The 27,035-nt window shown below is 42.5% G+C and overlaps 1 protein-coding gene across 1 annotated transcript; it reads right to left on the bottom strand.

The window, feature by feature from the left end:
• Positions 1-250: 250 nt before the first annotated feature.
• On the bottom strand, positions 251-25,785 carry TEX49 (testis expressed 49). Its single transcript, XM_029204515.1, has 4 exons — positions 25,667-25,785; positions 3,097-3,219; positions 866-1,010; positions 251-435 (listed from the first exon to the last, which is right to left on the bottom strand). Exons 1-4 carry the CDS (start codon positions 25,743-25,745, stop codon positions 387-389), a joined length of 396 nt encoding a protein of 131 aa, XP_029060348.1. The 5' UTR covers positions 25,746-25,785; the 3' UTR covers positions 251-386.
• Positions 25,786-27,035: the final 1,250 nt, after the last annotated feature.

Raw genomic sequence — 27,035 nt, 5'->3', positions numbered from 1 at the left:
TTCACAGAGCACGACTACTCCAAGACCTGTCAGCATCATGAGGGGCAGGGTGTCTTCCGAGATTTGTTACTCCGACCCCTGCCATGCATGAGCTCAGGAACCCCTGTGGTGGTCTTTCCAGTGCCCTGGCTCCTCCCAAGCCAAACACCAAGTTCTGGCTCCTTCAGGAATCTCTCACAATCCTGATCTCCCAGGAATTTGGGTATTGGAATAATTTCCCTCCGCCTCACTTGCAGTGCACACGAGTGACTTCTAGTCCAATCTGTTTATTCCATGTTCTCAATCCCCTCCTCCCATTAGGCAGCCATTGGAACCAGGACACCTCCCTCTTTCCCTCTTTGCCCTCCATCCAGAGTTTATCTTGTCCTTCTGCAAACACATCCTGCTCAATACAGACTGAAGTTTCTGTCATTGAGAATAGAGTGATCCATAAACCTGGAAAAGAGAGGTAGGCCCTCAGATTCAGCCAGGTTAGGCTGGATGGGGGCGGGGGGTGCTTAAACCTAGAATGGGCAGAGGTAGTGATGAAGAAGTGGGGCTACTGCCAATGGATGGTGGTTAGAGGGGTGCGAGGTGGCAATGACGGGAGCTGAAACACCCCGGGCCTCCCACAGGAGTGCTGTAGATACTTGTGTCTATTCAGAAGTCATATCCATAAGGCAAAACGCAAAGACACAGACCAATCTTTAGTTCCTTTGAATGCCAGCACTGCCCAGATTCTGGGGCCAGTTGTCCCTGGTAAGACCAAAACTTCCTATTCCATTTCCCAACTCTGACTAGAAATGAAAGAGTCTCCCAAGGATTTCAGTGAGGGGAAGGAGTAATACTTTCCTTGATCTCCCCACCCTCACCCTTCCAGCCTAACCTGGTCATTGGGCTTTTGATGAGGCAGTGGCGGGGGCTCCGGATCCATGGCATGGTTTCCTCTGGGCGCACTCCTGGATTGTGGGACCGCCAGAAGCTGAAGTTCTGAGCATCAGTCAGGGGGACTCTGAAGACCTGATTGGGGACTGAATGGTTGGGGGAAGGGCAGGTTATCCAATTTCTTAGAGTTGTCTGCTCCCTTTTGCGCCTCAGGGCATCACAAGCCCAGCCTAGCAACTGGGCCTGACCAGGTGCTGAGAAGTCCTGGAAATGTGGTCACCACACTGAGTTCCACTTCTGGATTCCAGCATCTCTCCAGCATCTCGTACCCTTCATGGTCAGTGGAATCAGTCTTGGTTCTTCCTGCTTCTGCTATAAGCCCATCTCCAAGAGAGCTTTCCCCAAGTGCTAAGGTGGTGGAAAAACAAGTGGTCAACCCACTTGGTTTGTTTTCTTTCTTTCTTTGACCGTGCTACACGGCTTGTGGGATCTTAGTTCCCCGACCAGGGATTGAACCCGGGCCCTCGGCAGTGAGAGCACAGAGTTCTAACCACCCAGCACACTTGGAAAATGTGCAAGGTGAGTCTACTGGTTCTTTTTTTTTCCCCTCTTTGCTCATTTCAGGTAATTCTCTGAAATTTAGCAGTGATACTACCTCATGTTTGGATATTACTAATAGATATCATTTATCAAGTGCCTGTTATGTTCTAAATGTTGTATTAGGTATTAAGTGTTTTTAAAATTTTGAAATAATACCAGACTTACCTAGATTTTCTTTTTTTTTGGATTTTCACTTTTTATTTATTTGAATAAATCTATACCAGTGTATAAAAATTACATATATATATATATATATATATAAATTTTTTTTTTTTTCTTTTTTGCTGTACGTGGGCCTCTCACTGTTGTGGCCTCTCCCGTTGTGGAGCACAGGCTCCGGACGCGCAGGCTCAGTGGCCATGGCTCATGGGCCCAGCCGCTCCGCGGCATGTGGGATCTTCCCGGACCGGGGCACGAACCTGTGTCCCCTGCATCGGCAGGCGGACTCTCAACCACTGCACCACCAGGGAAGCCCATAAAATTTGTATATTTTTAAAACAAAAAATTATAGCCTAATATTCTGGCTGTATGGTCTTTATAATCATTATTTTTTTTTAAATCCCTAATATGCTATTGAGTAGATGTTATATTTTTCACTTAGTTGTTTTCCTATTAATCGATAAAAAGCTTTTAAAAAGTTTTGCTAGTAGAAATAACAGATATTCCTCTTCACGCGTATCTTTTCTAGTTTCTGAAAGTATTTGTTTTTTTAAATTAAACTTTAATTTTGAGATAATGATAGATTCACATACAGTTGTAAGAAGTGAAAGACAGAGATCTTGTGTACCCTTTAGCCATGTCCTCCCAGCCCCCACCGAGGTAACACCTTGTAAAATTATAGCACTTTATTACAACCAGGGTATTAACATACTGATACAGAACGGTTCTACCACCGCAGAATCCTGGCGTTGCCCTTTTATAACCACATCCTCCTCCCTCCACCCCTTGGTAATCAATAATGTGCTCTTCAGTTCTATAATTTTGTCATTTTAAGAATGTTATATAAATGGCATCATGCAGTATGGGATCTTTTTTGGGATTGGCTTTCTTTACATAGTAGAATTCCCTGGAGATTCCTCAGTATTTGCATGTATCAGTAGGTTGTCCTAGGTGCTTTTTTAAATGTGCATTTTCTCTAACTTTCACAAAAAATGCGGCAGTATAATTCCGATTTTCAGATGATCCAGAGAGATTAAGTGGTGGAAGGAATTTCCCCAAGGTCACACGGCTTGTTTGGAGTTTAAACTCAGTTCAAATTCCAAAGCTTTGATCCTCACGACAATTCTGTAAGATTGGTAGAGTAGGCATTTTCTGTTTTTTTGTTTTGTTTTTTTTTAAATAAACGAGGAAGCAGGTTACAAAAGGATAAGTGATTGCCCAAGGTGAGACACTTAAAAGAGACAGAAATAGTACTCACACCTGGATCTTCTGCTTCCAAGTCTGATTCAGTTTTTATTTTATCTTGCTTACCCCACCATTCAAGTCTACTTTCTCCTTCTTCTCAGTCTCTTCTTGGCTCTTTTTGCCCCCATCCCCTGCTCTATAACAATGCCCCACCACATCCCAGCCATTCTTTAGGAACTCAGACACATCTTTTCTGCCCCTAGCAGGTGACAAATCCAAGATACTTACATGTCTTTAACAACACCTTCCGTACAGCTTCCTGGTACCTTGTGTGGCTATTCTGGTGCACGGAATGATTCCCATCTTCTGAGATAATAGGGGGAAGCCTAGTGGGCTCTGGTTCTTTCTGGTCTGAAACGAGAACAGACTTGCTCTGAGTACTTAGCAAATCGGGATATTTGACTTTCTGAGTCTCTGGTCTCCATGCCAACCAGGCACAGGGCAGGGATCTCTCCAAGCCACTCACATCCGATTCTCAGGATCTCAGGAGTCAAATCAAAATGCCTGTGACAGAGGGGAGGGAGGGAGAACAGTGATCACACCTTCCTCACTACTCTCTTGCTCCTCCCTGACTCCTGGTTTTGAGTGGCCTCCTGCTAGAATCAGGATATTGACAAATACTTAGGGTTAGTGTAGGTGGAAGAGGCCCCTTGTCTGGATGGATATTCCTTTCCTGGGATTGGCATATTTGCAGAGCTTCAGTTGGTCTAACAGGGGAAATTACGTTTAAGCTAAGTGTTGGAGGGTAAGAAGGGATTCATGGGACGTAGTAGTATCAGGAAGAGCATTTAAGGCAGCAAGATATCAAGTGCGTTAGAAGTGCTAGAGAGGTCTCAGCTTGCTGTTGACTTAGAGCTGGAATAATGCTGGGTAAAGTGGAGAGGGACAGGGCCGGCAGCTGGAAAGGCAGTGTAGAGTAGGGTAGTGTAGACTTCGCATTCTTATGGGAGTTTAGGAATCTCCTCTGAGGCAAAATCTGTATCTTACAGTGACTGAAAAAACCAGACCTTCCTTACCCAGTGCTATGGTCTGAATGTTCCCATCCCCCCCCAATTCACTTGATGAAAACTTAATGCCCAAGGTAATGGTATTTGGAGGTGGGGGCTTTGGGATGTGATTCATGAAGGCAGAGCCCTCATGAATGGAATTAGTGCCCTTGTAAAAGAGACCTGAGAGAGCTTCCTTGCCCCTTCTGCCATGTGAGGAAACAATAAGAAGTGTGCAACCTGGAAGAGGGCCCTCACCTGGCATCCTGATCCTGGACTTCCAGCCTCCAGAAATGTGAGAAATAAATTTCTGTTGTTTATAAGCCACCCAGTCTATGGTATTTTGTTATAGCAGCCTGAATGGACCAAGATACCCAGCCTCTTGTGTAGCGAGGCCATGGGCAAAGAGTTTTGGTAGGCCAATCAACACATCTTCTTCAGATTTTGAATCAAAGATTGGGGTTGCAAAGAAGCTGGGACCATGTAAAGTCTTTTTCTGTTGATGGAAGTTGGGGCAGTGAAGCTGCATCTTGTTTCGAGCAGCAGTATCCGGGGCCCAGTGTCCTTGGTGCCAGCAGTGCCCGCCACAGCATCAAATGCAGTGGTGTCTGTGCCCAGCCAGGTCTGCAGCATGATTCTGAACATTGTTTCTGGTTACCCTCTGCCAAGCTTTGTTCTCTGTTCCTTCTACAATTTTTATGTGTTTCCCAATATTCCTTTTTTTATAAACCACTTCATTGTATAACAGACAGAAAAAGTTGTATATATTTAATATATACAACTTAATGAGTTTGGAGATAAGTATACACCTGTGAAACCATCACCACAATCTATGCCACAGACATATACATCACCTCCAAAAATCTCCTCCCACCTTCTTTGTTTATCGTTATTATCTTTTTGACAAGAACATCTAACATAAGCTCTAACCTCTTAGCGAAGTTTTAAGTATATAACACAGTGTTAACTATAGGCTCTGTGCTGTATAGTAGATCTCTAGGACTTATTCATCTTGCATAACTGAAATTTTATACCCTTTGATTACTACCTTCCTGTTTCTTCCTCCCCCCAGCCTCTGGCAACCACCATTTTATTCTCTGCTTCTATGAGTTTGATTATTTTAGATTCCTCATACAAGTGGTATCATATAGTATTTGTCCTGTGTCTGGCTTATTTCACTTAGCATAATGTCTTCCAGATTCATCCATGTTGTTGCAAATGGCAGGATTTCCTTTTTTTTTTTTAAGGCCGAATAATATTCCATTGTATGCATATACCACATTTAAAAAATTCAGGGACTTCCCTGATGGTCCAGTGGTTAAGACTCCGCCCTCCCAATACAGGGGGCCAGGGTTCAATTACCTGGTCAGGGAACTAGATCCCTCACACCGCAACTAAGAGCCTGCATGCCACAACTAAAAAAGATCCCGCATGCCGCAACGAAGATCTCGCGTATAGCAACGAAGACCCCACGTGCCGCAACTAAGACCTGGCGCAGCCAAATAAATAAATAAATAAAGTTTAAAAAAATAAAATAAATAAAAAACCCATTCATGCGTTGATGGACATTTATGTTGCTTCCATATCTTGGCTGTTGTGAATAATGCTGCAACGAATATGAGAGTGCACGTATCTCTTTGAGATCGTGATTTCAATTCCTTTCAGGATATGTATTAGAAGTGGGATTGCTGGATCATATGGTAGTTCTATTAATTTCTTGAGAAATCACCTTACTGTTTTCTATACTGGCTGCACCCATTTGCTTTCCCACCACAGTGCACATGGGTTCCCTTTTTTCCTCACCAATGCTGGTTATCTTTTGTGGGTTTTTTTGATTATAGCCACTTTAACAGGTGTGGGGTGACATTGCGGTTTTAATTTGCATTTCCCTCATGATTAGATGTTGAGCATCTTTTCATATACCCGTTGGCCATTTGTGTGTCTTCTTTGGAGAAATGTCTTTTCAGATCCTCTGCCCATTTTTTGTTGGATTTTCTTTTTTCTTTTTGCTGTTGAGTTATAGGAATTCCGTATATATTTTGGATATTAACCCTTTATCAAATACATGGTTTGCAAGTATTTTCCCCCGTACTATAGGCTGCCTTTTCATTTTGCTGATTGTTTCCTTTGCTGTGCAGAAGCTTTTTAGTTTGATGTAATCCCACCAATATTCTTTTAATAAATTCATGTTCTGCTTAAATAGGCTAGATTTGGCTTGCATCTCAGAATCCTGGGCTTGTCAGGAACTGGGTCAAAATTTGCCATTCTCTCTTGAAATTGTTAAGATAGCTGACTCACCTCTGGTGGATGGTGGGGATGCCCCCTCTTTTAATTAATTAATTAATTAATTTTTGGCTGTGTTGGGTCTTCGTTGCAGTGCGCGGGCTTCTCATTGCGGTGGCTTCTCTTGTTGCGGAGCAGAGGCTGTAGGCGCGCGGGCTTCAGTAGTTGTGGCTCACGGGCTCAGCAGTTGTGGCTCGCGGGCTCAGTAGTTGTGGCTCGTGGGCTCTAGAGCGCAGGCTCAGTAGGTGTGGTGCATGGGCTTAGTTGCCCCGCGGCATGCGGGATGTTCCTGGACCAGGGCTCGAACCCGTGTCCCCTGCATTGGCAGGCAGATTCTTAACCGCTGTGCCACCAGGGAAGCCCCCCCACCTCTGTTTTATAGTCCTTCCCCAGCTCCTGCTTTCCGCCTTCATCCTGCTTGGCTCCACGCGTTCGCCATCATCTGTCCCTCCGCACTCCCTTTTGCACTCCAGTGGAAATCTCCTTTAACATTCTCTGAGACAATGACATTACCAGAGTGGGACACTGTTTGAATCCCCTCCCTTGACAGTTGAGGGCTTGGGCAGGTGGAAGCTTGGACTGAACCAGGGGCTGAATTTACTTCATCACAGGTTATAGCAATGAGGGGCCATTTCCTAGAAGCAGCGTCATTTGAGTTTGGTCGTTTGACTTTGGGGTCGTTTTGACTTTGGGCTAAGTGAGGGTGTCACAATGTCTATGGCCAAGTAAGTGTAGACTGAGGAGAAAGAGCAAGAGCATATTCCTAGTAGGCAATGGGACCTGGACTACAAGTAATTATTGGTCTGGGTGCAGGTGACAGTGGGAGCTCTTTATCGGGTCCCGAGGCCTCAGACTGTTCTTTAGGGTACAGCCAGATGATGCTCTCTATTATCTCAGTTTCCAAGTAGTAGTCTTCCAGCTTCCTGTATGGGTTACTGTGTGCTTGGAGGTGTATTGGACAGTATCACCCACTTGGATGCCTTCCTCTTGACTCAAGCACCAGTTGGCATATTCCTCGGATCAGTATTTGGCGAGCTGGAAGGTATTTTTGGTAACCCATAGCTTCTGCAAGCTGCCAAGTTTTGGAAGCCACCTGAGGTGAAGGGTGGTGAGGGGTAGGTGAGAATCATGCCACAGCTACTTGTGAAAGGGCATGTTCTGGGTAGAGGGATGCAATGAACTCTTTATAACTCCACCATGGCAAGGTAGATGAATCCATCATTTTGTTGGTAGATGGTATAACACAGGTTCTTCGCTCACCCAGTTAATACTATACCCCATATGTTTTTTTGTGATAAATAGATACGAAGGAAGGGCCCTGACACTTTCTTCTAGAGCCAGGCCATAAATTAGGAGTTGCCATAAGACCAGATTTAATGCTTTGAATGGACCATGAAGGACATATGGGGTAGTGCAAAAGTACTTGGGTGGATCTTCTACTTTTCCAAATTTATGTTGCAGATTTCTCAATAGTATAAGCTTCCCAGGGCCACTGGGATGGTCACAAAATCTTAGTTTTCCACTGCTTTACCCATTGCCTCTGTTAGCTGGAACTGGGGCTGATTGGCCACAATGTTTTCAGGCTGAAGAATTTTTAGAATGGGTCTACCTCAGTGGCTCCCAGGATTCTGACTTTCAGGTTAGGGTGTTTGCCTGTCTGTTCCAGATTCTGAGTACATGGTGGTGATAATATCTAACAGACATTACTTGCAGTTGTCTTGAAGTTGGTATCACTGCAAGCAGAGTAATACCACCCTGACTAGAAATTTATGCAAGATCAGTTTGAGAGAAAATGTTGTGGTACTGTACGTAAAATATGACCCCTAAGAGGTCGTATCAGCTGTGGGGCATTAATCCCTCAAAGTTGAGTGGCGCGTTAACATGGATTGAAATTGGCTAAAGTATGTTTTGAAGGCTATCTTGCACTTATTGTCTTTCCTGAGATAAGGAAATAGTCAGTGCTTTGGGAGGAAGTGGACAAGAGCATAAACCCTGGGAGCCAGACCAATTCCCAGGGCACATTTTACACATGGGGACAGTTCCTTTGCCTCCAAAAATATCTTCCTCAAAGTGGTGCAATTGTTACACAGGGGAGGTGGAGGGGGCACGAGATAACAGAGAGGCTTAGTGCTGGTTGCAGACTGCTGATGTAAAGTGGACTACACGGATATTCTAGAGATAACAACAATAAAAAGGGCTAATAATTAGTGAATGTGCTCAGCACAACTATAAAAGGTAGGTACTGTTACTATCTTATTTTGTAAATGGAGAAACAGAGGCCCAGAGAAGTTCAGTGATTTGCCCAAGGTCACATAACCAGCATATGGCAGAGACATGAGTTTAACCCAAGCAGTTTGGCTCCAGAGCCCATGCTCTTAACCACCGCATTAAACTGGCTCTTGAAATCATCTCATCAGGCCTTCCAGGAAAGACCAAGGACTAAGGAAAAACATGAACTGATAGAACTAGCCTCTTAATGGGCTCCCCTGTGTACAGCTCAATGGGGGCCCTGTCAAGGGTGTCTGCTCAACTTGGAGAAGCCTTGAGTTGGGAGAGAGACATGATGATATTACCTTGTTCTAGAGGCAGATCCCTGCCTCCCTGAGATTCACTGAATTGTGGAATATCGTTTCCTATGGCCAGCATCGAGGGAGCAGAGAGGACTGGAACCTGGTGGGCCAGTCTTCAGTGGATTAGATCAGTCCCAGCGAGGAAAACCAGTGGGGAAATGCCAAGCCCCTGTGGAAAAAGTGGTCTGTCTGCTGCAATACAGACACAGTCATCCACCTTGGAGGTGCCCACTCCCTAGGCTTTGGCAGATTGTAGCTGTGAGTAGCTTGAGTACCTTCTCCCTTCCGGTTTCAGGTGGATGGGGATGATGGTCTATAGCAGCTATGAGACATATGAGTGTTTCCAAAATACACTTCTGTAACTTCAGTATGTTTATCCATTTAGAAAGGCAGAGGGGCTCAGAGGTTTTGGCCAGTTCACTCTTGGCTGAATTGTGCCATTCATGCTCCTGTTTGAAAAGCCAGAACTACAGTGCCCTCTGCTGGAGTCTAAGAGGCATCTCCAGCTGTCTCCTAATAGCGGGTCACCAAACAGGCAGCTAGGAGAGGTCAGGAGAACTAGGAGACTGAGCAGAGGACATTCCAATCAGGGTGGGGAAAACCACCTATGGGACCCCTTTGACACGATCCAGAAAATGAGAATACAAGTGATATATGCTCGGCTTTTACCAAAGATGTGAGATTTACTTTTTCTTTGAAGAGATTCATTTAGAAGTAAGAGCAACTTGGAGGACTCATTAGTGAATTCCTCTGGGAGAAGGAATGATAAAGGCAGCAGTGGAGGAAGATGGAGTGAGGCCCTTTGGATGTGTGGAGCTTGGAGGTCATCGCGTCTGTGGCTTCAGGGCAGTCACTAGAGAGTCTGGCAGGGAGAGGTCATTTGTTTCAAGCCAAGAATAAGCATAAGCACTCTTAACCACCCACCCCCATCGATTTGCCTCTGAGACACCTGTCAGTGGGCAATGCCCTGAGTGTAGATTTGTGTTAGGATGAGCCTAGCTTGACCACGGGTTTTCATATAACGAGGCAAGGGAGTTAGTTGTCTCAGCGAAGGGCCAGAAAAAAGGGAATTTTTCTGAAATCCTGACACTCCTGGACCAAGAGGAGTGTCCATGTATGACGCTAAGAGTAGGTGGGAGAACAGGGTTCAGAGCAGGTGGTGAGATAGATTCAGCAAAGAAAAAGACAGATATGTGGCCATGCTCCCCTGGGCAGGACAGAGAAGGGAACGCTTAGGCACTCAAGGTGAATGAACACAGGAAGCTGGGCTGAACCTGCAGAGGCAACTAGTAGTAGTATCAGGAAGGGTGAGTCTGGGAGGGGCGGGGATCTACTGATGAGTGGACAAGAGAGTCCTGGCCACTGGTCAGGGACGCTCTTCTGTGGGTGGCTGCAATTGACCAGGCTCTTTCAGGGCCTGGATGAGCTATCCTTTGAAGCCAGCTAGCCTTTGTTGCTTCTCAAGGAATCTTATGGTTAAAAATATTGCTTTCCATGGGAATTCCCTGGTGATCCAGTGGTTAGGATCATCCCTTTCACTGCCAAGGGCCCAGGTTCAATTCCAGGTTGGGGAACTAAGATCCCACAAGCTGTGCGACCAAAAAAAAAATGTACGTATATATGTGTGTGTGTATATGTGTGTGTGTGTGTGTGTGTGTGTGTGTGTGTGTGTATTGCTTTTCAGGTACCCTATCCTGGCAAGTATGTTTTGAGTAGCAGGACAAAGATATTCCAGTCAGAGGAAAGGTATATATTCCATATGTAAATACTAACTTACTTATTATGGTTTATAACTTTTCTTCCAGTCATCTGTTGTACAGTTTTATGTGCTAGGTCATAGCTGTATTACATACATTATATAATTGAATCTCCACAACAAATCTGTAAGGAAGGCATTATTATCTCCATTTACAAGTGAGGAAACAGGCACTCTGAATTTGCTTAGCGACTTAGCTCCATGAAGCTGAATAACTTTGAGTACCTGATAAAAATGAGTTTCTGAAGTCAAGGGTAGACCAAAGTATGCTCTCCACACTCAGTTTTCCTCCTTGGTTTTTCTATTTTGGTTCTTTATCAGGAGGAAAAGAAAGGAAGGAGGCAGAGACTGGCAGAATATGTAGTTACCTGTGTTGACTCATGCCTATGGGTTTTCATTATGACTATAATAAGGAAAGCTTGAGTGGGCCCTCACATCTACTAGAAGGGAAAAAAAACTTTCTTCAAAGAAAAATTGTGAATGACTTAAAAATATTATAGTATGTGTTAAGAATGAGAAGTGTTAATAAGTTCATTTTAATGGTTGCCGTTAAAGCCCTCATTGAAGGGCCAATTAAGAGTGCGGTTGATTTGAGCATGGAGAACAGGTTGAAGTGCTAGTACAGGGGGACAGAAAAAGGTCAAGCCACTTGAGTGAATGTATTAACAAGGTGAAATCAGCCAGAAAGAGAGCAGGGCCAGAGAATCATTCTGAAGACAAGTGTGAATGACAAATTAGAGTCCTGCAAGATCACATGGAACTAAGGGTGAGCATAGTCAGGAACTGTGTGTTCCTTGAATTAATGAATGTAGAAATAGGGATTAGAAAGACTTGGGTAAGCAAGGTGGATGGATGTTGTTTTCTAAGAGCCAAACAGAATGCTGTATTTTCTCCATACATACTTTCCCAAACCAGTTCTGAAGTAATAGGAAGGTATGAGCCAAGTTCCCTGTTACGGTGGTCCACATTCCCGAATCTCTGCCAGCTGACCTATTTCAAGCAACCTCAGCAGCACCAGGATTCAGAACCAGGTGAGCTCTGTTGCACTTTCCTGTTGATATGTTAAATAAGATGAGAGCTAAGAGCTTACCGTTTAATTTAGCAACATCACCATGGATGTGAGCATTGGTGACTAGACACATAAGAAGTTTCAGTGGAGTGGTAGGGGCAAGAGCCTGATTGGCATGGGTTCAAGAGAGACTGGCAGGGCTTCCCTGGTGGCGCAGTGGTTGAGAGTCCGCCTGCCAATGCAGGGGACGCGGGTTCGTGCCCCGGTCCGGGAGGATCCCACGTGCCGCGGAGCGGCTGGGCCCGTGAGCCATGGCTGCTGAGCCTGCGCGTCTGGAGCCTGTACTCCGCAACGGGAGAGGCCCGTGTACCGCAAAAAAAAAAAAAAAAAAAAAAGAGAGAGACTGCCAGGATATTTAGAGACAGAAAGACCAGACAACTCTTTTGAGGAAATTTTCTGTATGGGGGGTGGGCAGGGAAATAGGATGTAGGGCTTTAAGATGGAAGAAATTATCGCATGAATGTATGTAGATAGGAATGGCCAGAGAAAGAAAAACTGATGCAATAGAGTGTGAAGAATATTGGAGTGGTGTCCTTGAATAGTCAACAATATGAGACCTGATGCACAAGTGGAGGGGTTGGTCTTAACAAGTGTGTAGACCATTCACTCATTATAATAAGACACATACAGGCACAGATGCAGGTAGATGGATAGACATGATTTTGTGAGAGGTTATGGAAATTATCTTCCAGTTGCTTCTGTTTTCACTGTGAAATAGAAGGAAAGTCATTATGTGAGAGTGAGGATAGGAGATGAGGTGTTAGAGGTTTGAGGAAAGAGAAGGTATGAAGTGGCCTTCAGGAGAGTGAGAGAATGCGTAGAACAAGGAAATGTAGTCTGACTTCTGGGCAGCCATAGAGGCCCACTTGAGTTTAGTGATCAGGAATTTAAGGTGAGGCCAATCAGCATGGTTGTTTTTCTCTTGTCGATGAGTATAAACTACTTTTCCCAGGAGTTTTGGTATAATCAGGAGTGGGAAAGGGGAGAAGGTGGCGGAGAAAGAAATGGGGACAATAGCTTGAGGGGACCATTTGGTCAAGAGAGGATTCTTTTTTTTCCCCAGCTGGAATGATTACAGCACACTTGTATACTTATGGAAATGATCTGGGAAGAGGGAAAAAACTGAGGGAGAGGGGGATAATTACAGGAGCAAAATCTTTGAGGGAAGTGTGGATGAGATCCAGTACACAAATGGAGTCAGTTCATTCATTGTACCAGAGGGAAGGTATAAATGCAGTGGAAGGTTAGATGTGATGATGGAAAGTCTCTTTTGATTGCTTCTATTTTTAGTTAAATAAGGAGCAAGGAAGTTAGCTCCGAGTGAGGATTGAGAGGGGATTTTAGAGATTTGAGGAGAGAGGGGGAGTTGCCTTGAGGAGTGGGAGAGTGGCTAGGGAAATATAATAGGATTTTCAGGAAGTCCCAAGTGCTCACTTGAGATCTGTGGTTATGGTACTAATCATTCTAGGAAGACTAGATGTCCTAGGAGGAGGGCCAAATACACATACCTTTGTCTTCATAGGTTTCCCTGGAGCTTCACACTCCAACTCCCTGGAGTTTCATAGCCTTATCCTGAGCTTCTAGAGTCAGCCTATGTGCCCCGGAGCTTGGCCATGTGGTCCCAGACTTCAGCTCCTGGGCAGCTCAAGTGGCTTCAAGGAAATACTATGAATAGAACATAATTACTATTGAGTGGAATTTTCAGGTGGAAGTCTGAATAACATGGTTGAAGCCAAAGTTGGCAGAGGGTAGCCAAGTTCCCTGAATGTCTTTGTGCACAGATATTTCAGGATGTGCACAATTAAAATGACTTGTCAAGAACCTACAATATGCTGCCACTTGAGGGCAAAAGACACACATAGATTGAAAGTGATGGGATGGAAAAAGATATTTCATGCAAATGGAAATGACAAGAAAGCAGGTGTAGCAATACTCACACCAGACAAAATAGACTTTAAAACAAAGTCCATAGAGAAAGACAAAGAAGAATACTATGTAATGATAAAGGAATCAGTATATTATGAGAAGAGGATATTACACTTGTTAACATATATGCACCCAATATAGGAGCACCTAAATACATAAAACAAATACTAACAGACAATAAAGGGAGAAATTGACAGGAATACAACAATAGTAGGAGACTTCAATGCCTCACTGACATCAGCAGACAGATCTTCTAGACAGAAAATCAATAATGCAACAGAGATCCTAAATGATACAATAGAACAGTTGGACTTAATTTATATCTACAAGACACCACGTCCAAAACAAAACAAAAACAAACAAACAAAAAAAACCCAGAGTACACATTCTTTTCAAGTCACATGGAACATTCTCTAGGATAGACTATATAAAGGACACAAAACAAGACTCAACAAATTTAAGAGGATAGAAATTATCTCAAGCATCTCTTCTGACCATAACAGTATGAAACTAGAAATCAACCACAGAAGCAAAAATGAGAAAAAATGGCTTGTCAGAAATGGGAGATGAGTTACAGGGTTCTGGCCGGGATGCAGTGAAAGCAGTCTGTGATCAAAGTGGGAGTTGGAAGTGCTTTGTTATGGTTTTAGCCTTGAATTCCTTCTAGATTTTGAAATTTGCTCTTATAAGGATGAAGCTCTTGCCTCAGCTCTACACATGGCTGGCTCATTCTCATTCTTCACGGTGTGGCTCAAACATTACCTCCTTGATTACTGTCTAAAGTGGGCCTCTCAGGCTTCCCTGGTGGCACAGTGGTTAAGGATCTGCCTGCCAATGCAGGGGACACGGGTTCGAGCCCTGGTCCGGGAAGATCCCACATGCCCCGGAGCAACTAAGCCCATGCACCACAACTGCTGAGCCTGCACTCTAGAGCCTGCGAGCCACAACTACTGAGCCTGTGTGCCACAACTACTGAAGCCTGTGTGCCTAAGAGCCCATGCTCTGCAACAACAGAAGCCACCGCAGCGAGAAGCCTGTGCACTGCAATGAAGAGTAGCCCCTGCTCGCCTCAACTAGAGAAAGCCCGCGTGCAGCAGTGAAGACCCAACGCAGCCAAAAAAAAAAAAAATAATAATAATAATAATAAATAAATAAATAAAGTGGGCCTCTCCAAGTTACTCTCCATCATGGGATCTGCAAACCCACTTGCCTATAAGAGTCAGGCAGATAATGTTTATGAATAAAACAACTAAGAAACCTGTCCCATCTAAAGGGGCAGCTGCTACTTTGCTCTGGCCAGTTGTGGTCATGTGGGAATTTAGGGCCAGTGTGGCCAGCTCTAATTTTTAACAGAAGTCAGAAATGTGGATTTTACATAGAATCTCCTGATTTTTAGATGTGGGTCCAAATTTTTTAAGAAATCACTCTGCAGGCTAAGTCCGGCCCTCTGGCCAGCAGTTTATATCTTCTGATCCATTGCATCAACTCTCCCACCCTATATCCTTCCCAGTACTTGTTATATTCTGTGAATATCTTGTTTGTTTATTTACCTGTTTATTGTCTGTGTTAGTCACTGTTGTATTCCTAGTGCCTAACACAGTGCCTGGCACAATCAGTTCCCAATAAATAATTATCTGATGTTGGATGAGAAGGGGAGTCTGGATTGGTGCCTTACTTGGGAGGTTTCTATGTATTCTGAAATTATATATATAAATTATAAATATGAATATATGTATGTATGTGTGTGTTTATATAGAGGTGTGTGTATATATGTATATACGTAAATATATGTGTATACACACACACACACACACACACACACAAACACCTGTATATGGCAAATATTTTCTCTTAGTCTCTCTTTTATTTATTCATTTATTTTGGCCGTGCCGCACGGCTTGTGGAATCTTAGTTCCCAGACCAGGGATCAAACCCGGGTCCTTGGCAATGATGGCACAGAGTCCTAACCCCTGGACTGCCAGGGAATTCCCCTCTTAAGTCTCTTTCTTGCCTTTTAACTTTATGATGTCTTTCGATACAGAATTATAACTTTTATTTAGGAAAAATTGTCAGTCTTTTCTCTTAGGCTTCTGGGGCTATGTCCTATGAGGAAAGTTTTCCAAATTAATTTACAAAGTGCTTTTTTTTTTTTTTAATTTTATTTTTGGTTGCATTGGGGCTTCGTTGCTGTGTGTGGGCTTTCTCTAGTTGTGGCGAGCGGGTGCTACTGTTTGTTGAGGTGCGTGGGCTTCTCATTGCATTGGCTTCTCTTGTTGCGGAGCACGGGCTCTAGGGTGCACGGGCTTCAGCAGTTGTGGCACACGGGCTCAGCAGTTGTGGTGTACGGGCTTAGTTGCTCTGCAGCATGTGGGATCTTCCCGGACCAGAGATTGAACCCGTGTCCCCTGCATTGGCAGGAGGATTCTTAACCCCTGTGCCACAAGGGAAGTCCCTATACTTATTTATTTTAAATCTGCCTTGTAATCCAAACATTTACCAAAAAATCCTCTTTTCACTTACTTATAGTGAACTTTTTTTTTTTTTTTTTCGGTATGTGGGCCTCTCACTGTTGTGGCCTCTCCCGTTGTAGAGCACAGGCTCCGGACGCGCAGGCTCAGCGGCCATGGCTCACGGGCCCAGCCGCTCCGCGGCATGTGGGATCTTCCCGGACCGGGGCACGAACCCGTGTCCCCTGCATCGGCAGGCGGACTCTCAACCACTGCGCCACCAGGGAAGCCCGATAGTGAACTTTGAAGCACAAAAGTTTTAAATTTTGATGAAATCCAATTTATCTGTCTTTCCTTGTCACTTATGCTTTTGTTGGCTTTTCTTAGAAACCACTGCCTAATCCCAAGGTCATGAAGATTTTTCTCCTAAGAGTTTTAAAGTTTTAGCTCTTACATTTATGTCTATGGTCCATTTTGAGTAAATTTTTGTATATGGTGTGAGGTGGGGTCCAATTTCATTCTTTAGCATGTGATTATCCAGTTTTTGCCGCACAATTTGTTGAAACGACTATTCTCTCCCATTGAATTGTCTTGGCATTCTTGTTGAAAATCAATTGACCATAAATTAAGGGTTTATTTCTGGACTCTCAATTCTATTTCACTGATCTATATGGCAATTCTTATGCCAATATAACACGGTCTTGATTATAGCAGCTTTGTAGAAGATATGAAATTGGGAAGTATGTCCTCCAACATTGTTATTCTTCAAGATTGCTTTGGTTATTCTGGGTCCCATATATTTCCATATGAATTTTAGGATATCTTGTCAATTTCTACCAGATATCATTATCTTTGGGAGATATTTCTTTCTCAAAAAAAATTGATGTATAGTTTACATAAAATATTATGTTAGTTTCATTTGGGTGATATTTCACTACAAGGAATTCTAAGCATCTAAAATGTGTCTGGAAAGGGATCTCACATTTATTCCCCCCCTGCATCCTAACTCACATACTGAATTTGGCAAATATTCAGGAATCTCCAACTTGGTCCAGGACACTTATCTATGTTTTTATCAGTAATCCTTTAAGGTACCCTAGTTTCTTTTTGTTTTTTTGGCCGTACTGTGCAGCATGCGGGATCCTAGTTCCCCCACCAGGGATCAAACCCGTGCCCCCTGCGTTGGGAACGCGGAGTCTTAACCACTGGACCACCAGGGAAGTCCAAGGTGCCCTAGTTTCTTGATGTATTTTTTAGACTATTAAGTGTGAATAGCTCAATATTATATATATAGTAGAAGCTCTTCTAAAGAAGCTCCATTGAGGGTACTTCCCTGGTGGTCCAGTGGGTAAGATTCTGGGCTCTCAATGCAGGGGACCCAGGTTCAATCCCTGGTTGGGGAACTAGATCCCACATGCATGCTGCAACTAAGAGCCTGCATGCCGCAATGAAGTTCCCTCATGCCACAGTGAAGACCCTGCATGTTGCAACTAAAGATCCCGCATGCCGCAAATAACATCCAGCGCAGCCTAAATAAGTAAATAAATAATAAATAAATAACTAATAAATATTAAATAAAGAAACTCCATTGAATAGACTTGCTAGGTTAATTAATGTTCTCCATTTCCTCTGAAACACATATTAAAAAATGCCTGCAACACTCCAGTTGCAGCCAAGAGCTACTCTAGAGTATACCTGCACACTTATGCTCCCACTTGAGTTGTGTGCACACCAAGAGTCAGCTGTGGTTCTTCTCCCCATACAATTTATGCCAGGTTTATTCTGTAATTGCAATATTGCAATTTAATGATATATTATTTCAAATAATAGAATATGTATTTTTAAAAAAAGAGCAGTGAGTGCCTCCGTGAGATTTACCAGGGGCACCCAACGCAAACAGTCCCAACCTTTCTACATAAAATGTAACAAGCAAGCATTAAATAAATTTATGAGATATTAAAAAAAAGAGCAGTGGTTTGTATAAAAATGAAATTGAATGCTTTGGAAAAACTCAAACTTCAAAAAATTACACTTTGAATTAAAATGGATGTGATTTAGAAAAGTACCATTTTGCAACTATCATAGAAATAATTGAACCATCACTATATACTAAAACTAGTAAGCGAAAGTTTGATGAAGAATAGGGTATTTACATTTTTTCAAAGTATCTTCCTGGAAATTATTACTAATTACAAAACAAAGATAGTAACTTGACAGTGGAGAAAACTGGAAAACACGACCTTAATCAAATGGTCAAAGTTAACATCACCAATAATGGGACAAAATGACGTCACAAGCCTCCTGATGTGATGTATTGAAGACATGATATCGCTTAGTCCTGCCAAAAATATTTAAACCTAATCTAATCTTGAGAAACATCAGACAAACCCAAATTAAGAAAAATGCTATAAAATATCTTGCCTGTACTGTTAAAATTGTCAATGTCATGAAACAAAGCATCAGAGGAATTGTTCCAGATTGAAGGAGACTAAAGAGACCTGCCAACTAAATGCAATCCTTATTGGATTGATTGATTTATCAATAATTAATTAATCAATTTAATTGGTTAATTAACCAATCAAACAATTGATTAACCAATTATTTCTATTTCTATGATCAGTCTTATCCTTAATTGTATCCTAGAAGGAAAAATTTTGTTCTAAAGGACATTAATGGGACGATTGGCAAAACTGGAATATAGACTATAGATAATTAAATAGTATTGTATTGGTGTTAAAATTGCTGAGTTTGATACCTATACTGTGGGTTGTTATCTAAGAAAATGTTCTTATTCTTAGGAAATACAAACTGAAATATTTGAGAGTAAAGGATATAATATGAGCAGCTTATTCTCAACTAGCTGAGAAAAAAATAGATGTTTATATATAGATATGTAAATATATAAATTATATATATATGTGGAGAGAGAAAGAGCAAGCAAATGTGGCCAAATATTAACAATTGACTAATTTGGGTAAAGGGTATATGGAATTTCTTTTGTACCAGTCTTACAACTTTTCTATAATTAAAAAAAATTAATTTATTTATTTTTGGCTGCATTGGGTCTTTCTCTAGTTGCCGTGGCTCCTCTTGTTGCAAAGCATGAGCTATAGGTGCATGGGCTTCAATAGTTGTGGCGGGCAAGCTCTAGAGCACAGGCTCAGTAGTTGTGGTGCACAGGCTTTGTTGCTCCGTGGCATGTGGGATCTTCCCGGACCAGGGCTCGAACCTGTGTCCCCTGCATTGGCAGGCGGATTCTCAACCACTGCACCACCAGGGAAGCCCTCTATAATTTTGAAATTATATCATGAAAATACATTATTTATTTATTTATTTATTTTTGGCTGCGTTGGCTCTTCGTTGCTGCACGCGGGGTTTGACTAGTTGCGTTGAGCAGGGGCTACTCTTCATTGGGGTGTGCAGGCTTCTCATTGCAGTGGCTTCTCTTGTTGTGGATCACGGGCTTCAGGCGCATGGGCTTCAGTAGTTGTGGCTCGTGGGCTCTAGAGTGCAGACTCAGCAGTTGTGGCACACAGGCTTAGTTGCTCCGCAGCATGTGGGATCTTCCTGGACCAGGGCCCAAACCCCTGTCCCCCACATTGAAAGGCGGATTCTCAACGACTGCGCCATCAGGGAAGCACTCTATAATTTTGAAATTATGTCATGAAAATACATTTTAAAGATGGTTAATTAACCATAAAGTTTGTTTCCTTTCTCTCCTAAATTTGCTAAAATCACATCAAAATAATAACAACAACAATAATGGCATTAACCTTCAAGGTCAAAGAGAGAGCAAGGATACAATAGCAAGATGATATATTTCAGTGGAAATATCTTTTGAAAAATGGAAAGTAGAGAGAGGGGTAGTAACAAATTTATCAGAATAGGAAAAGTTTTAAGTTTCTGCAGTGAAGGATACATGTAGAATTGAGCTAATTCATTTGGGAGGCTCAAACCTTAGAACGTAGCAGGTACCACAGAAGGTAGAGGTAAAGACTAGGTCCGAGAACAGGAAGGTGGTCACTGAAACTCTGTCTACAGAGCATGTGGCACAACCAGGCAAACCACCATGCCCCAACAAGGAGACAGAAGATTTCTCTGTCCAGCAATCCCACTTCTGGCTATATATCCAAAGGAAGTGAGAACAGGATCTTGAAGAGGTATTTTCACTCTCATGTTCATTGCAGCATTATTCACAATAGCCAAGATATGGAAACCTAAGTGTCTGTCAATGGATGAATGGATAAAGAAGATGTGATGTATATATATATATATATATATATATATATATATATATATAATTCAGTCATGAGAAAGAAGGAAATCCTGTCATTTGCAACAACATGGATGAACCTTGAGGGCATTATGCTAAGTAAGATAAGTCAGACAGAAGAAGACAAATACTGTATGATCTCACTTAGACGTGCAATCTAAAAAAGCAGAACTCAGAAACAGAGTAGAATGGTGGTTGGGGGGTGAGGGGATGAGATGTTGGCCAAAGGGTATAAACTTCCAGCTATAAGATGAATAAGTTCTGGGGATCTAATGTACAGCATGGTGATTATAGGTAATTATACTGCATTATATACTTGAAAGGTACTGAGAGAGTAGATCTTGAATGTTCTTACCACAAAAAAGAAATGGCAATTACGTGACGTGATGGAGGTATTAGAGCTAATACTTTGGTAGTTATCATCTTGCAATATATTTTAAGCGTATCAAATCAACATATTGTACGCCTTAAACTTACACAATGTTATACGTCAATTATGTCTCAATAAAACTGGGGAAAAAGAGAAAGATTTCTCTGGAGGAACTGAATCTTGGAGGCACTGCACTCCTGCACAAGATTTACTGTGAGGGACGGTATATGGTGCAAGACTAAAAATACGATGATTAAGTGAAAATCGAGATCCTCAAAGGTGAGACTCAGTGCCCCCTTCACCTGTCTTGATCCCAGTATGCTAGCAGACAAACATGTAACCAATCCCCAGAGAAGCAATTATAGTGTTCTTCCCTGGAGAAAATGTAGAGATCCAGAGGAAAGCTCCCAGTGAAGCCCACAGTGGATAACTACCCCTGCCCTCCAGGCTTCTAGTCAGCTTTTTAGTTCCTCACTCTTAACTTATAATGGAGAGCCAAGGATCACCAGTTATTTGACAATAGTTATCAATGAGGAAAATAGAGATCAAAATAAACTCATAGGAAAAAGGGCGCAGAGGAAACAGAGCTAATGCAGAGAACAGAAGAGAATTTCAAATAAAGTATAATATCCCTAAAGAAAAAAGAAGATATGGAAAAGGAAAACCAGAGGACCAAAAACAGCCCTTGGAAATTAAAAATATAGTAACCAAAATAAAATGTTATGATACAAAGGTATGGTGATTTTCCTGTAGGTCCACAACTTCTATATTACCCTTCCCCTTGAGTGTGGGCTAGATTTAGTAACTCTCTTCTAACAAACAGAATAAGGTGGAAGTCACAGTCACTTCTGGGACTGTCATAAAAAGGCATTGCGGCTTCCTTCCTCCTCCCACTCTCTCTCACTCTCTGATCACCTGCTCTGAGGAAAGTTAGCTGCCAAGTGAGAACAGTCAGGCAGCTTATTGGAAGGCCCACGTGGTGAGAAACTGAGGTGTCTTGTCAATAGCCAGAGAGGAACTGAGGCCTCCAGCTATGAGATGACTGCAGCCCCTGCTGACATCCTGTCTGCAACCACAAGAGAAACCCTGAGCCAGAACCAACCAGCTAAACTGCTCCTGGATGCCTGATTCACAGAAACTATAAGGTAATAAATGTTCGTTGTTTTAAGCCTCTATGTTTTAGGGTAATTTGTTACACAGAAATAGATAATTAACACAGAAGGTTGGAAGATAAAAGTGAGGAACCTCCCAAAGAGTAAATGTTTTAAAACCCAAGGGAAGCATAGAGAAAGATTAATTAAGATACAGGACCAGTTCAGGAGGTTTTAGAGCTGACAAATGGAAGTTCCAAAAAGAGAGGAGAGAAAATAGAGAATAAATTAATGAAGAAATAATAAAGGAAAATTTGTCAGAAATAGAGTGCACAAATTTCCAGATTGAAAAAGCTCAGGGAATGTCTATCACAGTGAAGGAAAAAAGATCTACAGCAAATTCCAACATTATGAAATTTCAGAACACTAGGGAACAAAAAGAAAATCAAAAGCTTCTGGAGACAAATACATCATACACAAAAGAATCCAACTGGAAGTTAGAGGACAATAAAGGTATAACTTCAAAATTCTCAGAAAATGATTTTCGACCTAGAATTCCATATCTGGAAAAACTGACAATCAAGTGTGAGGGTAGGGCTTCCCTGGTGGCATGGTGCTTAAGAATCCTCCTGCCAATGCAGGGGACACGGGTTTGAGCCCTGGTCCAGGAAGATCCCACATGCCACGGAGCAACTAAGCCCGTGGCCACAACTACTGAGCCTGCGCTCTAGAGCCCGCATGCCACAACTACTGAAGCCTGTGCGCCTGAAGCCCGTGATCCGCAACAAGAGAAGCCACTGCAATAAGAAGCCCCCACACCGCAACTAGGGAAAGCGCACGCACAGCAACGGAGACCTAACGCAGCCAAAAATAAATAAATAAATAAATTCATTTAAAAAAATGTGTGAGGGTAGAATAAAATCATTCTTCACTCAAAAATATACCTCTTACACATTCTTAGAAAACTATTCAAGGATATATTCCAGGAAAGGGAGAGAGTAAACCAAGAAAGAAAACATGGGATCCAGGAAATAGGGAATAAAACTTTGGAGAGAGGCAAAAGCAAGTTTCAGGACAAGAGCTATGCGCCAGGAGTAGGAGAAGGCAGAGTATAGGAGTAGGAGAGAGAAAGTTTGGGAAAAAAGGAATTGGTAGTTTATTTGTTGTGTTTTGGTAGATTATTTGTTGTGTTTTGAGTGATTGGAAAAAATATCATCGGGCATTTAATAGAGCTGTTGAAGTAATTTGTGGAAAAAAGTAACGGTAGTTACCTGGAGAGCTAAGCAAGTGAAAAAATGGTGGCAATTCTTAACTCTAGGGATGAACAAAAAATTGAACAAAAAAGGAAAAGTTATTATAGTGACATTATTTGGCTTAGCAGTGAACAATTTTTACATATTCGTAAGACTACAAGACTATAGATTTAAACTTGTATGTTCTATTGTTACATCCCAAATCATCAAATTTAGTGGCTTAAAACAACATCCACAGGCTTCCCTGGTGGCGCAGTGGTTAAGAATCTGCCTGCCAATGCAGGGGATGTGGGTTCGAGCCCTGGTCCAGGAAGATCACATATGCCATGAAGCAGCTAAGCCTGTGCGCCACAACTACTGAGCCACAACTACTGAGCCCGCGAGCCACAACTACTGAAGCCCGCATGCCTAGAGTCCGTGCTCTGCAACAAGAGAAGCCACTGCAATGAGAAGCCTGCGCACCGCAACAAAGAGTGGCCCCCGCTCGCCACAACTAGAGAAAGGCCGCGCGCAGCAATGAAGACCCAACGCAGCCAAAAATAGTAAAAAAAAAAAAACCCAAAAAACAAAAAAACAACATCCACTTACTATCTCACAGTTCTGTAAGTCTGGTAGTCTCTGCTTAGTCTCACAAGGCTGAAATCAAGGTGTTGGCTGGGCTGGGGTCTTATGTGGAGACTCTAGGGAAGAATCCATTTTCAGGTTCATTCAGGTTATTGGCAGAATTCAGGTTTTTCTGGTTATAGGACTGATGTCTCACTGACTGTCAGCTGGGACACTCTCAGCTCCTAACTGCCACCCACATTGGCATGGAGGCCCCCTGCATCTTCAAAACTGCACATGCTTCCAATCTCTGAATTCCTCTTTTGCTGTTAACTGGAAAAAACCACTCTGCTTTTAAAAGGCTTGTGTGATTAGATTAGGCCCACTCACATAATCTCCTTTTTTCCATGTAAAGTAACAATCACCAGAGTGCTATCCATCATATTCTGAGGTTCTGCCCACATTCAAAGGGGAGGGGATTATATAAGGGCAAAGTTCATTGAGGGTCATTCTTAGAATTTTGCTTACCACAAACCTAAAACTGTGACATAACTATACTGGAAAAACTAGGATGAGAGAGGGGAAGCACACAGTATAGTATAAGAAAGCTAAATTTTCAACTCTCGTAACAGGAGGGCAGTATGTAATAACCCAAAATGGAAGAAGGGAAATTTGTGGGCTAGGCCAAGTGTGTTTCTCTGAGAGAGGGTGAAGAACTCCTAATTTGGAGACAATAGCATCCCCGTGGCATAATGCCGGGACCCAGCTGGGTGGGGGCAAGCAGGGGAGGGCTGGTGTAGGGCTATTAAGGGATTCCTAGCGTCCATTAGTGGGAATGTGTGAAACAGAGCTGAATACGTGAAACAGAGCTTCTCTGATGGAATTAGAAAGAGAACAGAGTGTGCCCAATGGAGGCCTGTACAAGATCAGTCCTTCTCAATCTTTTTTTTTTTTTTTTTTGCGGTACGCGGGCCTCTCGCTGTTGTGGCCTCTCCCATTGCAGAGCACAGGCTCCGGACGCTCAGGCTCAGCGGCCATGGCTCACCGGCACAGCCGCTCCGCGGCATGTGGAATCCTCCCGGACCGGGTCATGAACCCGTGTCCCCTGCATCGGCAGGCAGACTCCCAACCACTGCGCCACCAGGGAAGCCCCAGTCCTTCTCAATCTTAACATTGTACTTTATTTTTTCCCAGTTATCCCCTCCCTTTACCCCAATGCAACTTTTGCTTTAGTACCGGCCCACGCTTAGTTTCCTTCACATGGGTTCTCCATTCTGCCTGGAATACCCTTTCTCCTTCATTTCTGTGCTTTCAAGCAATTCATCTTTTAAGACCTTAATCTTGTCACATTTCCTGTAAACCCTCCCTTTAGAATTAGGTCAGTCACTCAGTATCACTTATTCATTCACTCACCCTACAAATATATTTGTCAAACCTCTATTATGTGAGGTACTGCTAGGTATTGTGGATATAATACAGGTCTGATATATACTCACTGCCTACTAAAACTCCTTCAGTGGTTCCCTATAAAGTTAAAAGGTTTAGCATGGCTAACTGTATACTCAGTTATCTGGCCCCTGCCTAGCTTTCAAGGCCTGCTTCTCACCTCCTGTCTATGCTTTATCTGTACCCAAGGACTTGGAGTTCACTTAATAAGGTTCTCTCAATTCTCTGTTCCTTTGTCTGTGCTGTATTCCCTTGTCATCTACTTGGTTAACTCCAATCATCCTTTAATACTCAGTCCTGGAAGCATTTCCTGTGTGAGGTCTTCTCTAAAGGATCCCCCATTCTCATTTCAAATCCAGTAGCATCAGGTACTTCCTCTTTTGTGGTTCCATAGCATTCCATATTTAATTGAATCATACACCATATTGCAAATTTTTTTGTTTGCATGCTTATCTTCATCTGATGGTCAGCTACTTTATGGCAGAGAGAGGTCTAATCCTATCCATCTTTGTAACGCTAGTCACCAACATAAAGCCTGACACATAGTTGGTGCTTAATAAATGTTGACTAAATGAGCAAATGAATAAGAATACACTTATTCGGTTGAACAAATCTGGTGTCTTAATAAGGATATTAAATGACAGGAGAGGGAATGGATATCTTCCGTATTCCATAATTTTAACTAGTATAATTGTTAATCTTGGGGGATAAAACTCTAACCCAAAGTAGGAAAAGAAATGGCTAAGAAGTGGCCCTTCTAACCCTCTATTCTATGTTCCCCTTACATGTTTCTTCAGTTGTGTCCCTTTTCTTGTTCCGAAAGGAATTTTGATATCCTAATAGATATAAGTTGAAGAAGGCCATCTTGGGTCCTCCCTGTCCTCTTCTGGAATGTTCAGGTGGGAACACTGGAGTCTGTTTGGTAACCATGGTAATGTCCTGAAGAATCACTATGACTGACACTCCCTTTGTCTGAGGAGGCACAGGATTTATGAGTTCACAGTGGGGCTGGAGTGGGCTGGAGTGGCACAGAAAACAAGGGCCAGTTACCCTTTTGCTTGCCCTAGTCTTTTTTTATTTTTTTTATTTTTTAAAAAATTTATCTATTTATTTATTTATGGCTGTGTTGGGTCTTCGTTTCTGTGCAAGGGCTTTCTGTAGTTGTGGCAAGCGGGGGCCACTCTTCATCGCGGCGCGCGGGCCTCTCACTATTGCGGCCTCTCCTGTTGCGGAGCACAGGCTTCAGACGCGCAGGCTCAGCAGTTGTGGCTCACGGGCCCAGTTGCTCCGCGGCATGTGGGATCCTCCCAGACCAGGGCTCGAACCCGTGTCCCCTACATTGGCAGGCAGATTCTCAACCACTGCGCCACCAGGGAAGCCCTGCCCTAGTCTTATTTGCAGAAAGCAGTGAGTAGAAAGAGCAATGACCTGGGCTTAAATCTTAGTTTTGCCATACTCTAGGTGTCTGACTTTGAATTGATTAAGCTTCAGTTTTTTAATTTAAAAAAAAGGGCTATGATATCTAGTTCATAGAGTTACGAGAATTAAATGAGATAATGTATGCAAATTTCCTCAGCATAGTGTTCTGCATATAATGGAACCTTATATATGTATATAATGCATATAATAAATCTGAATATGGTACTTTCAAAGTTATTTCAAGCAGCAGTGTGCTGAGCCAGTTCATACTGACTTTTGAGAGCTACTTGCTAAATTTTCAGGCATTTTGCAAGCTGGTTGTTAAGCCATTATTATTATTATTACAGATAATTTGTCTAAACTTACAATTGAATAAAATATATTTATTAAAAATAAAGGTAGTGAATACTAAAAACTCATCTTTTCCTAATTATTTTATTACATTTTACTATTATCTATGTTTATGAGGTTATTTACATCTTTGTATCTAGATATTCTGTTCTGCTGTATTCATTATTTTTCCTCTTTGCTTTTCAGTTTGGGAAGTTTCTATCGACATATCTTCAACCTCACTGATTCTTTCCTTCATCATGTCCAGGGTACTGATAAGCCTGTCAGAGGCATTTTTCATTTCTGTTACAGTGTTTTTGATTTCTAGCCTTTCCTTTTGCTTCTTATCGAGTTTTCATCTCTCTGCTTACATCACTCATTTATTCTTGCATGTTATCCACCTTT

This window comes from Monodon monoceros, unplaced genomic scaffold, assembly GCF_005190385.1.
Source record: "Monodon monoceros isolate NGI ecotype Baffin Bay Population unplaced genomic scaffold, NGI_Narwhal_1 Super_Scaffold_6, whole genome shotgun sequence".
Classification (NCBI taxonomy): domain Eukaryota; kingdom Metazoa; phylum Chordata; class Mammalia; order Artiodactyla; family Monodontidae; genus Monodon; species Monodon monoceros.
Note: the sequence above shows the minus strand (reverse complement) of the source record. Positions and strands in the feature narration are given on the sequence as shown.